General features: G+C 39.7%; 1 protein-coding gene across 4 annotated transcripts in view; it reads left to right on the top strand.

Annotated features, from left to right (window-relative positions):
* Positions 1-14,919, top strand: part of snx30 (sorting nexin family member 30) — a 77,561-nt gene that overhangs the window by 13,781 nt on the left and 48,861 nt on the right. For all 4 annotated transcript variants that reach the window (XM_043715777.1, XM_043715768.1, XM_043715760.1 and 1 more), the window contains exons 2-3: positions 9,712-9,900; positions 10,841-10,951. In XM_043715777.1, the coding sequence (XP_043571712.1) occupies positions 9,712-9,900; positions 10,841-10,951 (300 nt within the window). The remainder of the gene's footprint in view (positions 1-9,711; positions 9,901-10,840; positions 10,952-14,919) is intronic.

Here is a 14,919-nt window from a genome sequence, read left to right as displayed (position 1 = left end):
GGTGAGGAAGGTAGTTTTCTTAAAGCAAAATGTCTAGTAGCATACTTCTACTAAGCAATGTCTTTTGAAATTATTTAGAAAATAGTGAATGTAACTGTCTGAAACATGAAATGATTTAATTGTAACTGGCAATGCAGTGTTCAGCCATGGAGGTGATTTGCAGCTAATGTTGCTGCCTTGTCTATAGGTTTTGGCATGAGCAAATTAATTGTTGCAGGAATTGAATAGCAGCTAAGAATTGATCTGAGCAAATTAGCAGAAACCAGATATCCAGAACCTGTACATATCTCTTCCAGTAATGTTTGGTTCAACAACAAAACACGTGTCGAACATGATGAAAATGTAAAGTTTGGAGTTGAGCAACATCAAGAAATGTGAATGGATAAGTAGCAGATTGTGTTTGAGAGTTGAACAAAGTTTAGGATTAGCATAAAATGGATTTTCATGTGAGGCTCAGATGAATATTAACCAGAGAAATGAACCCATAAGCCAAGGGAAATCAGAACAGCTACATAACTGACCAGTGCATAGAAGCTTAAGACTGGGCAAAAAAATATAAGGTGGGAGCAGTAGGAACAGGAGTAGACAATTCAACCATCTCCATATCTGATCAAACACTTCAATGCCTTATACCAACACTATCTCCATAACATGTGATATTGGTAATCTGCTATAATCTCAACTTTAAACATGCTCAAAAACTGAGGTTATAAAGCTCTCTGGTAGAGAATTCCAAAGACCTTTTTGCGAAAATAAAATTTATTCTCATGTTCAAAATAGCAGCATTTTCAAGTTGTACACTCTATTTCTAGACTGCCAAAACAGGAGAATAATCTTATGTCTCTACCTTGTCTAAGACTTTTTGTATTTTATAGGTTTCAATGAAATCCCCTCATTCATCTAAACTATAGTGAATACAGGCCCAATTTCTCCAGTCATGTCATAAGACAGTCCTGCCATCTCAGGAACAGTTCTGGTGAAACTTCATTGCACTGCCTCAATGGGATAATATCCTTGAGGTAAGATTAGATTACTCCGTGTGGAGACAGGCCCTTCGGCCCAACAAGTCCACACCGACCCGCCGAAGCACGACCCACCCAAACCCATTCCCCTACATTTTACCCCTTCACCTAAAACTATGGGCAATTTAGCATGACCAATCCACCTAACCTGCACATTTTTGGACTGTGGGAGGAAACCGGAGCACCCGGAGGAAACCCACGTGACATCTGGGAGAATGTGCAAACTCCACACAGTCAGTCACCTGAGACGGGAATTGAACCCGGGTCTCTGGCGCTGTGAGGCAACAGTGCTAACCACAATGCCACCGTGCCGCACATATAGTTTATTCTGTGATATGGCCAGGTCGGTAGACTGATCAGCTCAGAAGGATTAGATTAGATTCCCAACAGTGTGGAAACAGGCCCTTCAGCCCAACCAGTCCACACCAACCCTCTGAAGAGTAGCCCACCCAGACGCATCTCCCTCTAACTAATGCACCTAACATTATGGGCAATTTAGCATGGCCAATTCACCAAGTCCCACATCTTTGGATTGTGGGAGGAAACCAGAGCAGCCGGAGGAAACCCATGCAGACATGGGGAGAGTGTGCAAACTCCACACAGACAGCCACCCGAGGCTGGAATCTAACCTGGGACCCTGGTGCTGTGAGGCAGCAGTGCGAACCACTGGGCCGCTGATGAGTACTCCTGCACACTGCACGTGCAATCTAATCCAGTTTCTGTACAATTGAATGAAGACACATACTCATTCCATCCAGTTTGTGATAAAGCCTAGCATTCCATTTGCATTCATATTGTCTTGCTGGGCATACTTGTCTTCAATGACTTAATCAATGATCTAGCTTCCTTGTATGTTGACATTTTGCAACATCTTTTCATTTATGGAAAAACTTTGCCGACCTCTCTCTCCTACCATAAAAGAACCTCACTTCATTTTTAGATGTGCATACTGTTGGTCTGGCATTTCCTCCTACACTGTTGATTGAACCTGGGTTAATCTCCTGCCTTATTGGTAATAATAGACTAGGGGCTATGCCACCCATTGAGGTTGCAGATTCTGGCGTACAGTTCTGCTGATGCACACTGCACTCAGGATGTCCAGTCTTGGGTTACTAGATCTGTTCTCATACTTGCCATTTAGCATGGCGTTAGTGCCACGAGACAATATGAAGATGGAACACTATTACCCCAGGGGCTCTGGTGTTCATGCTTGCAGTTATAGTCATGGTCAGAGGCATCTATGGCAAAGCATGCTGCTGAGGATGCTGTCAAATTGTTGTTCCTTTTAGTTGGATCTCTGTCTCAGACCAGTCGAACAGTCCTTGTCTTATAAAACTAGACCAGCTTTAAGTAGTACTAGTGAGCCACTCTGGATAGTTGAATTCCTCCATCTAGAGTACATTATGTGCTCTTGCCATTACCTCTGCTTCCTCAGTGGTATTTAACAAGGGGTACTGACTTCTGCTTTTGTGGGGGCATATGTGGTAATCAGGAGCTTTCCTTACCCATGTTTGACCTGATGGCGTGAAGTGTATGCTCTCGTCAGGATTAAGGACTTCCAGGGCAATTCTCACCTGACTGTGTATCCCTCTGCTTGGACTGTTCTGGTGGAGCAGGGCATAGTCAGGTATACAGTTTCCTTTCTGGAACATTAAGGTGTGATATCAGTGAGTATGACTTATCAGGCTGTTGCTTGACTAATTTGAGAGAGCACTCCTAATTTTGGCACTTTCACTTGTTTTTCTGTTTGGTTGCCCAATTTTTTTTCATTATTGAAATTCTTATTTGAATGATGGATACACGTGGAAGACAGCAATGTTGTGATGTGCAAATAGACTGTGATTACTTTTTCCACTGCTATTTTTACTAGCTCACAACTTTTCATGTTTCTTCGAATGGTGATAAGCTGTGGGCAGGGAATGCAGAAGTGAAAACTCATGGCAGTGGACGGTTTTTACTTCTTGAATTTGGCTTTCAAACTACATGAATTTGAGAAGTCAGTAGATTTAATGTATAATTAGATTGCGGCTTGGTTTGCTTGTAACTTTGCATTTTAGGTAAAACTTAGGTAATTAATATTCAGCATCATGAGGGATAATGTGATATGAGCATTGAGTTTGTCTTTTGAGCACGGTTGTCAGTAGTACATCTTGCTGCGTGTTGCAGCAAACAAATGAAATGTGTTAAATGTCAGGTTAAAAGTTGGTTAGAGTCCAGGCAATACTTTCCTAATTTGTTTTATTTCAACTTTAATCACAAAACTGTGTAACAACTTAGTCAAGCTGTCTCGATTATCCCTTAATTAATGCACAATCATCACCTCCGTCTGTTCTATCTCATGGAAAGAGGTCCTTTGTCCCATTGTGTCCATAGTAGTTGTCAAGCATGTGCCTGTTCTAATCCCATTTTCAAGCACCAGGCCCTAACCTGGTAGGCTATAGAGTTTGAGTTGATAATCTAAAAGATAAAATATCCTGGGTTCCTGTTTGTACTAGTTTTCATTTAGTAGTTAGTGGGTTTCAGATGGCACCCCCAAAAAGCTGCTCTGGGTGGGGATGGGGAAGAATCCTATCAACTCTCTCAATCTCCACTCCAACTTCCTGCTGTTTATCTTACCTGTGCCCCAGGTTATTGATCCCTCTTTTTCAAGGGAAAGGTTTCTCCTGATCTTCCCAATCAATGACCTTCAGACTTTGTGCACTTCAATCAGTGCCTCCATCCATTTTCTGCTCTAAGGAAATAATCCCAATGTATCTAGTCTATTCAAAGCTAAAACGCTGAACCCTGGCAACATCTTAGTAAGTCTCTTCTCCACCCCCTCTTGTTATACACATCACTTCTAGAGTGGCAATCTGAGCTGTGCACAACTCCAGTGGCCTGCCTAACATTCTATAAAGACTCCATGATCATCTTCTTTGTATGCAGTGCTTTGGCTAATAAAGATAAGTATCCTGGCATGCTGTACTAATCACTTTTGTCTCCCTGTCCTGTTGCTTTCACTGATCTATGGACTTACACACCAAGGTTCCTTTAATTTTATTTATTTTTTATACTTTGCCTGGTCCTGCCATTTATCATGTATTCCCTTGTCTTGTTGGTCCTCCCAAACTGCATCAACCTCTCTTTTCAGTATTCAATTCAATTTGCCATTATCCATACAACCTATGTATTCCTGTAATCTGAGGCTTTCCTCCTCACTATTTACCACAACACCCCAATTTGCATCCTCTGCAAGTTTATTGATTGTACCTATATCAAGATTACTAACATACACTGTAAACAATAAAGTTCCAGCACCAAACTCTGGTACATCACTGGCTGCATGCTTCCAGACACGCACGCACACCCCCTTCATGCCACCAAATCAATTTTGGGTCCAAATTGTCATGGAACCCATAGGCTCTTAGCTTTTTAAGTCTGCCATGTAAGAACTTGCTAAAAAAAACTCTACTGAAGTCTACATAAGCTACATCAACTGTGCTACCCTCTTCTCTACACCTAATTACTGCTTGGGAAATTCAATCCAATTTGTTAGACATGATTTCCCCTGACTAAACCATGCTGACTATTCTCGCTTCTTTTGAATAGAAATTAATTCTGTCCCTCAGAATTATTTCCATTAGTTTCCTACCACTGATTTGGACACTTTCTGATCTGTAGTTTCCTATTGTATCTCTACCATATTAACTATCGTCTAGTTTTCACATTGTCTGGCTACAGTAGAGGTGCCAGAGGATTAACGGCCAGATTGTTGCAGTCTCCTCCTTGCCTCCCATGGTAACCTGGGACACACTTCATTTGGGCCTGACACTTGCAAGACATTTGAAATTGCCACTATTACATCTCCTCAATGCTAACTTGTTCAAATATCATTAACGCCCTCTCTGATTTCTATACTTCAACCTTCTCTCAATTCCTAGTTCCTTTGGTCATGGGCATCCTTGCCAAGGCAAAGTTGCAATAACTGCCAGCTTATTGCTTAGGCAAAAATGCTTACTGTTGGTTTGAGCCTTATTTTATCAATGAATGAGTATACTATATTTCACAAATGACTTGATTTGAAATGCATTGATTGTATGGAAGTCAGACAACATAATAACATGATGCCCATTTTGTGATCAGGACATAATAAAATTTAATGATCAGTTGTTCCCTCTTTCTGGTTGAGGAAAGCATTAAACAGGGCACTTGGGACTCCTCTTGCCTAGAATGTCAGAGTTCACCTTCCACCTGCTCCAGTGGTATGCCGTGGCTGAACAGGTTGATTTCTAAAAATAGCTATTGATCAGAGGAATAAATCAAATTCTCCTATCTTCATATTGCTTTGTTATCTCAATGGTTGACTTGTATTTGGACTTGACATTTTTAAATCAAGAATAACACCTCTATGCGATACTTTTTGTAATTCCTGAAAACTTGTTTTCTATCATACTGAATGAAGCCTGTCTCCCTTTTTTAATAAGTCAGCTTAATTGTGACACTTGAGCCGACTGCTGTATGGCTCATGCTGAGAAACAACAGAGCTTTAGTTCATTGCACACAATTTTCATGAGGCTCAATGTTAAATTCAATTAAGTTCATAATTCATAAATTATGGCATTATGATAAAACTAAATTTCATTCACTCCTCCCATTAGTCTCGAACTATATGTAGCAATTGAACTGTTTTTGAATGTGTTTGTTACTTAGGATCTCGACACCTACAGGAATATCAGCTGTTATATTTGAGACATGCTGTGAAATGAATTTGAAAAAGTGCAGAGGTGGCAGAATGCTTGCTGATTGGCAGCTTCCATAAGTGCTATATTTTTCACTTCCGTACAATGTTTAAAATTGTTGGGCTGCTGTTTTGTATGTCATGGTTTAGTTATTTGGGGCTATCCCCTAGTCCTTTACTGCAACTCTATATTGGTTGTTAGCTGTGTTGGTTTCCAGGCTGGGATCCTACTTTCAAGCCATCAATTTGATTTGAATTAAGTTATTTAATCTTATTGTTTGGCTGTGTAGGATACTTGCCAAATTTTGGAAGTTAGGAAATATATGCAAATTAGTGAGTGTGCACCAGTGTACTTGAAAGCACAGTTTCTCACTATCTTTCATCAGTTGACCAGAGATGATCCTGTGATGTAGATATTTCCAATCTCTTATGCAACATGTTCAAATACAGCCACTTAATATGCCATCTGGCTGCTTTTGAACTCTTGATAATGCCCCACCTCCAAACTTTTTGGAAACTTCGTGCTCACTTCATTTTCACCCCAGTCTGCCTGCCAATGAAATGGCAACTGGCATCTGTTTGATACTGAGTGGTGTGCCTTGAAATCCTTTTGACTTAATGTGAATCAGCTATAGAAAGCATGCTGTTCATGAGCTTCTCTGAGCAAAATGGCGAACCTGATGCCTTCTAGTTAACTACACTGCATTGATAGTGTTTTTGTTTCTACCCTTCCCCCAACCCACCAATGCTCTGAAAGATGCTACCTTAATGCAAATGTTTTATGTCTGTGCTGGAAGCTTGTTCAGAGCTCACTTGAAAATTTGTTTAATGTTTCTGTAGATCAGTTGATGCAAAACTGTTCAGAGATATTAGTACAGACCTCTGGAGCAGGTAGGACTTGAATCTGGGGCTTCTGGCCCACAGGTAGGGATACCACGACTGCAGCACAAGAGCCCTCTTCTATATTATATGCTACAAATTATCTTCAGCTATTTCTCTGATAGTATGCTTGAGTTCAAATCCCATGCCAAGTTTTAATCTCAAGTGTGCTGATAACTCAGGAAATGGCTAATGAAGATTTGTTGCACAGAGGTTTTACCTTCAAAGTTCCAATTTTTAAAAACTTAATTTTAAAAATTTTGCCAACACTTTTTTTAGGACACATTTTTTAAAAGTAATTGAACAGAGTCACCATACTGCTTTTTGAAGCAGAAGTCCTGTTTGATCAATTTATTGGACTACTTTGAGGTGACATCTGTTCTAATGGATGTAGATGTAGGTTTGCTTGCTGAGCTGGAAGGTTTGTTTTCAGATTCCTGAAGAAGGGCTCATGCCCGAAACATCAATTCTCCTGTTCCTTGGATGCTGCCTGACCTGTGCTTTTCCAGCAACACATTTTCAGCTTGTTTTCAGATGTTGCCTAGTATGGTGATGAAACATCACTAAGCCCACTTTTGTGTTCTGGTTTCCTTGGGTTGGTGATGTAACTTCCTGCAATGTAATTTCCTGTTCTTCAGGAGTGGTAGATAGGATCCAAGTCAATGTGTTTATTGAGAGTTCCGGTTGGAATGTCCTGCTTCTCGGAATTCTTGTGCTTGTCTCTTTGGCTTGTCCTCGGGTGGTTGTGTTGTCCCAGTCGAAGTGGTATCCATCCTTATTGTATGGAAGGATACTAGTGAGAGTGGGTCATGTCTTTTTGTGGCTACTTGATGTTCATGTATCCTGGTGGCTAGTTTTCTGCCTGTTTGTCCAATGTAGTGTTTGTACAGTTCTTGCAAGGCATTCTGTAAATTATATTAGTTTTCTGTATAGGGTCTTTTCAAGTTCATTAGCTGCTGTTTTTGTGTGTTGGTGGGTTTGTGGGCTACCATGAATCGGAGTTCTGAGTAGTCCAGCAGTAATTTCCAAGATGCCTTTGATGTCGGGGAGAGTGGCTAGAGTTTCTGGAAGTGTTTTGTCTGCTTATTTGGATTTGTTGCTGAGAAATTGGTGGACTGTTTTCATTGGGTACCTGTTCTCTTTGAATACGCTGTATAGGTGATTTTCCTCTGCTCTTCGTAGTTCCTCTGTGCTGTAGTGTGTGGTGGCTCATTGAAATAGTGTTCGAATGCAGCTCTGTTTGTGGATGTTGGAATGATTGCTTCTGTAGTTCAGTATTTGGTCTGTGTTTCCTGTAGATGCTGGTTTGAAGCTCCCCATTGGCCGTTCGCTGTACTGTGACATTTAGGAATGGCAGTTTATTGTTGCTGTTTTCCTCTTCAGTGAATTTCATGATAGTAAGGGTATTATTGATGGCCTTGAAGGTTTCCTCTAACTTGTTTCATTTAGTGATGGTGAAGGTGTCTTCCACATAGTGGACCCAAAGTTTGGGTTGGATGGTTGGCAGAGCTTTTTTGTTCGAGTCTCTGCATTACTGCCTCTAAGAATCCTGATATTGGAGATCCCATGGGTGTTCCGTTGGTTTATCTGGGTGGTAAGGCATGGTCCACTAGCTTGATGATATTGCCCTTGCTGATGAAGTTGGTGTTTTCTGTATGTATCTTTGGTTCTTCTAATAGTATAGTCAGTGTTTCTTTGGCCAGGTTGATGTTGATGGATGTGAACAGGGCTGTTATGTCAAAGGAGACCATTATTTCATCCTCTTCTAGCTTGGTGTCTTTGGTCTTCAAGAATTCTTGGGTGGAGTGGCATGAGTTTTCTGATGGATGTGTTGTACGTGGATTTGGATAAGGTGGCAAAAGTCATGGTGGAAAATAAACAAGCATCTCTAACAGAATGCAAAGAACAAGTGTAAATGGGTTGGCAAAATCCACACGGATTTGTTTGGTACCTCAGTTATTTATAACAAATGAAATAACAAACACATGGTTGCCAAATTGCTGATGTCATAAAGGTCGGTAGGAAAACCAGTTGTGATGAGGGCACCAGATTATGGAAAGATTTGGGTAAGTTAAAGGTTTTCTTAAAGTGGGCAAAGGTGTGGCCAATGGCATATGATATGGGGGAAATGTGAATGCTTCCATTTTGACAGGAAGAACAAAATAAAATCTAAGCAGAGAGGATGCAAAGCCACCTGAATGGCCTTGTGCATGAGTATTAATTGGGAAAGTCAGTAGTATGTATTATTGCAAGGGGAATTGACGACAAAAGTAATGAAGTTTTCCACTATTTGTGCAGGGTACTGGTGCAGCTGCCACTGTAGTACTGTGCATAATGTTGGTCACCTTTTTTAAAGGAAGAATGCAAATACTTGAGGCAGTTTAGGGAAGGTATGCTAATGTTTGAAATGTGGTGTTGACTTGGAAAAGTTGTACGTCGGCTTGTTTCCATTGGAGTTGAGTGAGAAGCAACTTCATTTATATATGAAATCCTGAGGTGTCTTGACAGGGTAAATTGGTGAGGATGTTTAGTCCTATGTGAGAATCTTTATTTAGGGGTTGCTGTTTAAAAATAGGCCTCTTAAGACCAATTTAGCTGAAGTTTTTTGAGGGTTGAGAGTCTTTGGAACTCTCAACCTTATTTGTCATCTCTTTCAAGGCTCATAGGTGGTTATTAGGTCATGGGCTCAGTCTCTTGTGCTGGAAGAAAAACCTAATGCTACCAGATGCCCTGTATGTGGCAGTTTGATTGAACAGTGTGACCTGAAGCACTGGGAATCAGAGCCTCATGTTTTTATGATGGAGGCAGATAAGTTCTTGTTAAGCAAGGGATTGAAAGGTTAAGAATAGGAAGGGATGTGAATTTGAGCTTGCAGTCCAATCAACTGCCATTTGTTTAATTGCAGAGCAAGTTCAAGGGGCTGTGTGGCCTAATCCTTATTGTGATGCAGGTTGATGTAAGCCAAGTAGAATATGCCTTTCATAGTTTTACAGTTACATTAACAGATTTGTCCAAATGCATGTCGCACCTTGTATAGTCATCTTGATAACCAATTCTAAATACTGATCAAAACTGTTTATCCACTCTTTTTAGGATCAAATGTTACCCAATGGGACACCAGTGGAGACATCAAGTCCTGCTTCTTCCTCGTCTCTCCTTAATAGGTTACAACTGGATGATGAGCTGGATGGTGAAACCAAGGATCTCTTTGTTACAGTCGATGACCCAAAGAAACACGTGTCTGCAATGGAGACTTACATTACCTACAGAGTTAGCACAAAAGTATGAGCAAAAATTTAAGTATTTCTAGCAAAATTTTTTTTCAGTGTTTTTTTTAAATAATAGAGACTCCTTACCATGCTGCTTGCAATGCATTGAGAGTCCTTGACATGGTTAGTGTCTGGACATGAGATAGACAGCAGGGTTTCAGGAGTAAAGGGGTAGTAGGAGATAAAATAGATGAGGGATATGTTGTAATCTGCCATTTCTCTAAAGGTTCATAGGCTGTGGGTTCAGTGTCTTGTGCTGGAAGAAAAGCCTTATGCTACCAGATCGCCCATATGTGGCAGTTTTTTGTGGTTGAACGGTATGACCTGAAGTGCTGTTGCATAGGTTTCTCAACTGCAGCAATACTAGAATTTAAAGTGACTAGGAATAGTATAAAATGAATGCTATAATATATGTATAATGTGTAAATTGGATTTAAAGCATGGAAAGAAATTATACTTGGCTTTAGAGCTCTAAGTCTTTAATTCCGAATTCTTGGTGTTGATATTTGAAAAATAAGTTAAATTTACATTGATACCTTTGTTCTTAAGTGTAGTGATCATGGCTGGGGAAAGTACCAAACATACCTGTAAAATATTCCATCCTGATTCTGACTACCAACCTTGATTCGAAGTACTTCTGCCAAAAATAGGACTTTGATCCTGGATGGGACTGATTTTTGATTAGCTGAGTGTTTTGAAATTCCTCTCAACAGAAAAATAAACTTTAATTTGCCTTTAAGGTGTATTGACAAAATATGAAGCATGATGACCCAGGATAATGTATCCCAAGTTGTTTTTTTTTCTTAAGGTGGTTTTTACATTAATTCCTGGGTTGGAATTGTGTGTACTATTGTTTAAAAATGCAAAAATCTGAGGGTCTGAACACATTGCAAATGCAAATTGACATTCTGGCCTGATGCTTCCTGGTTACTCACAGCTTTGATTATTTACAGACCACCAGAAATGAGTTTGATTTACCAGAGTACACAGTTCGACGTAGATACCAAGATTTTGATTGGTTGAGGACTAAACTGGAAGAATCGCAGCCGACTCATCTTATTCCAGTATGTACCAAATAATTGTCCAGGTTTATTTCTGTGGGATGTTTGGTGTTTATACGTTGGACAAAGATCTTGATGCCATGTTGGCTCAATTGTCATTTCATTCCCTCTCCTCTCCAAATCATCCGTCATCAATTTTTAGTGTTGTCATAGTAACTGCAATCGACATGGGAGTGACGTGGAAATCTGAAGTTGGTGCATATTCCTTTTTGATTTTGGCATCCTGTAAGTCTCTTGCCCGAAGATACTGACCACTCCTGAGAGATCCAGTTTTGAACAGAGAACTTTTTTTTTCCCTTTTGTCCAAGAAACATTCATTAATAATGCTTGAATGACACAAAGACCAAACCTGATCCTTGACTTCTACCTGCACATTCGCTTAATGTAAGAGATGTGGTATAGCAAGCTGCATGTCCTACACTTTTTTTTTGTGCAGTACCATTTTAAAAATTTCTCTTCCTCCACCCTGTTTATTTTGGGTACATAACTGAAGGTGAGTTGTAGTTTACCCTTCTGTTGGTTTGATTTGAAACGTGCTCATTCAGGGTGGTAATTCAACATTAAGGTTTTTTCGTCTATGTGGTATAGAATATCAGTGTTTTCTTCCAAAAGGGAGTTGGAAAATAAAGATGTGACTATCTTGCTCATAGGCAATCAGTGAGATACCTATTACAATGTTGCCAGAACTAGTCTAATCTCAACAATGGGGCCACTGCAGTAGTACTTTGCAGAAAACTACCTATGAAGTATTCTTTTAATGGAGAACCATGGCATACATGTTTGTAATAGACTGGCACATACTGTCCTATGATGGTTATAATCTGTCATTGTTAAGCATCTTTTGAGAGACTATGCTGTCTCTCTTTTTAAGCTCCATTGTATACAACGTACTCCAGAAAGAAAGCCAAGTATATACCTTCTATAGATATTGGCTCATTCTTTCAATTACCCCCCCCCCGGTAAGTAGGCAAAAGCATTCTAATCCCTGTTTTCCTTTTTTTTTTTTGTTTAAATCCAGTTTTCAGAATTATTGTTTATTTAAAATCCGTTCAGTTTCCAATGAATGCCTCAAGTTCATTACTTTCTTAATAATCCATGCTGACCTTGCTCCAAGATGATGTAGCCTTCTGCCCTAAGAGTGAAGAAAACACTTGATGTCAGGGTGTTTGTGGGAGAAACAATTGACCAGTCTCTCCAAGATTATGTTGGAGAAATACAGTCACGCTTTTAGCTGCATAACAAAGAACTGAAGCACACTGCTGTACATAAGACACATCCCCTTTTTGACTCAATGTGTCTTTGTAGATCTACTGCAAGTTCAGTGTTATTCTGAATAGTTATGCCTATCAGAACTGGATTAAAAGTATTTAAACACTGTGTAAAGCAGTATACAAATAGCAAGATTCATTCATCCTCGGATTTTCAACTGGGTTTAAGTAAAAGCAAAGTACTGTGGATGCAGTGTTGAATTTAAATTTGGCTGTATTGGTCCAAGGAATTGCACTAATCTACATAATGCAGATTTGTGAAAGACTTCTGGAATATTTGTAAAATGTATTTTGTAATCCTCAGCCTGTCTTCAGTGCTGTACTCCAGACTGTGTATTGACAGGCTGGATGCCACTCGCTTCCACACAAGCACATACCTCTCACGTGACCCCAATCCCCCCTCTTCTCCTCCTCCCCGCTCCCCCAAAAATGTTGCTATGGCAGCAGGGTTGATAGAGATATAGGCCAAGGTCTGGCAAATGGGACTGGATTAATTTTGAATGTGTCAAGGGATGTGCAGGCTAGACGGGTTAGCTATGGGAAATGTGGGATAACTGGGATAGTTTGGGGGACTAGGGATGTCTTCAAAGGGTCAGTGCTGACTCAATGAGCTGAATGGCCACTTTGCATGTGAAAGGGATTCTATGACCAAGCTATAAGGCAATACAAAATAAATCTGATTTTGTCCTCCTTGTAGCTCAGGGGCACAATTCTAATGGCATCAGTAAATCAGTTTATAGTTGTGCAACACTAGAGTAGTTTAAAGTGTGTGCAGAGGTTTTGAGTCATTTTCACTCCTAGAATTGTTGGGCCTTGATACTTTCACTTGAATTTATTTCGAAACAAATCTTTCTGGCAGTTTCAGCCCTACTATCTTAATAGCAATCTCACTGTCGTCATGTATAAACCACCCTCTTAAATCACAGATGTGATATTTGCACATTGAGTGCAAACCTAGCAGCAGCTGGAAATCGATGAGCTGACTGCTGAAACAAATGTTTACTTTCTTCTGAAGTCACTTTTTTTTGAGACCATGATTTGTTCTCCTTTCAATCCCCACACATAGACACAGTCAACAGGGCCAGTTCAAGGATTTGCAACAACGTTTGAACAGTTTTTTGCACTTTTTTTATTTGGGTGCAAACGTGAAGTGAGATGGCTGACTCTGTTGCCTGTGCATTTATTTACATTGTAATGCACTGTTCAAAGGACAATAAATCTTTTTTAATCCTATAACTTAGCATGCATTCTCAATGACCTAGAATGTCAATTTCGGCAATATTGCAATACAGCACATTATTGCTCTGTCATGCAAATAAATGCCATTGCTTCATCTCTCCGTCTACTCCACACTTCTCCTTTTTAATAATCATGCTTTAAAACCTACCAGTTTGACTTTTTAATTACCTGACTTAATTTCTGCTTGTGGTTTTATTTTGCTTTTAAAATGCCTTCAGAATTTGTTGTTACATAGCCAACATTAAAAAATGATGCTATGTTTAAGTTTAGGCCCTGTCTTGGCTTAGTAATAAGCAGACTCATGCAAAATCTTTTAGTTTCTTTATGTATAGCCTAATTTATCACCACTTAAATAGTGTATTCTGCATCCTGTATCCGTTGTGCAAATCTATCTACATGGTTAGTATCTGTTTTCATAAAACAATGTAATCTTGGTAAACTCTTGGCCCCTATATCCTGTGGCTTAAGTAATGAACTGGTGGGTGTCATGTTGTGTACTTTATAAACCAACAGTATCCTTTCAAAAATGATGACTTGCGGGAGAATGTTAAATTGCACTATTACCTAGAATTGTTTCGAATTTTACGTGACAGAAAAAGGCCATTGAACCTAATAGGTTGATATTTGTGAAAGCATAAGTCATCTTCCACTTCACTCCCATTTACTCTATTATCATATCCCTCTATTCCTTTTACCTGATTATGTATTCAACTAGATTCCTCTTCACTCTCTGCTAATCTTGCTACTTCACATGTTATAGAGTCATAGACATGTACAGCACAGAAACAGACCCTTTGGTCCAACTTGTCCATGCCGACCTGATATCCCAAACCAATCTAGTCCCATTTCCAGTACTTGGCCCATATCCCTCTAAACCCTTCCCATTCATATACCCATCCAGATGCCTTTTAAATGTTGCAGTTGTACCAGCCTCCATGACTTTCTCTGGCAACTCATTCCTTATTCTCACCACCCTCTGTGAAAAAGGTTGCCCCATGGGTCTCTTTTATATCTTTCCCCCTCCTCTCCCTAAACCTATGCCCTCTAGTTCTGGATGACTCCTCCCCACCCCCAACTCCCCCGCGCCCCCACCCACCCAGGGAAAAGACTGTCGATTTATCCTATCCATGCCTCATGATTTTATAAAACTGTATATAAGGTCACCCCTCATATTAAACAGTATAGGACAAAAATGTTAACTTTATTTTAGAAAATGAATAGTTTGTTGTCTTCACAATCAACTAAAATGTGGATTATTTGCACTGAATTTAGGTTTTAACTGAAATAACCATTGAACTGTTCTTTCCTATTCTTTACTATTCATAAGTGATGAGATCCATGTTCTACTGGATTCCTTATTAGATTTTAATGGCTATCTCATTAATAGCATTTTGTGTTTGTTTACTTCCACAAGTTGAAAAACGTAATTTCTGTGAGACTTATTGAACATTAGACAATTTTGAA

Source organism: Chiloscyllium plagiosum, chromosome 2 (assembly GCF_004010195.1).
Source record: "Chiloscyllium plagiosum isolate BGI_BamShark_2017 chromosome 2, ASM401019v2, whole genome shotgun sequence".
NCBI lineage: Eukaryota > Metazoa > Chordata > Chondrichthyes > Orectolobiformes > Hemiscylliidae > Chiloscyllium > Chiloscyllium plagiosum.
The sequence above is the reverse complement of the archived record's forward strand: the minus strand, read 5'-3'. Positions and strand labels throughout refer to the sequence as shown.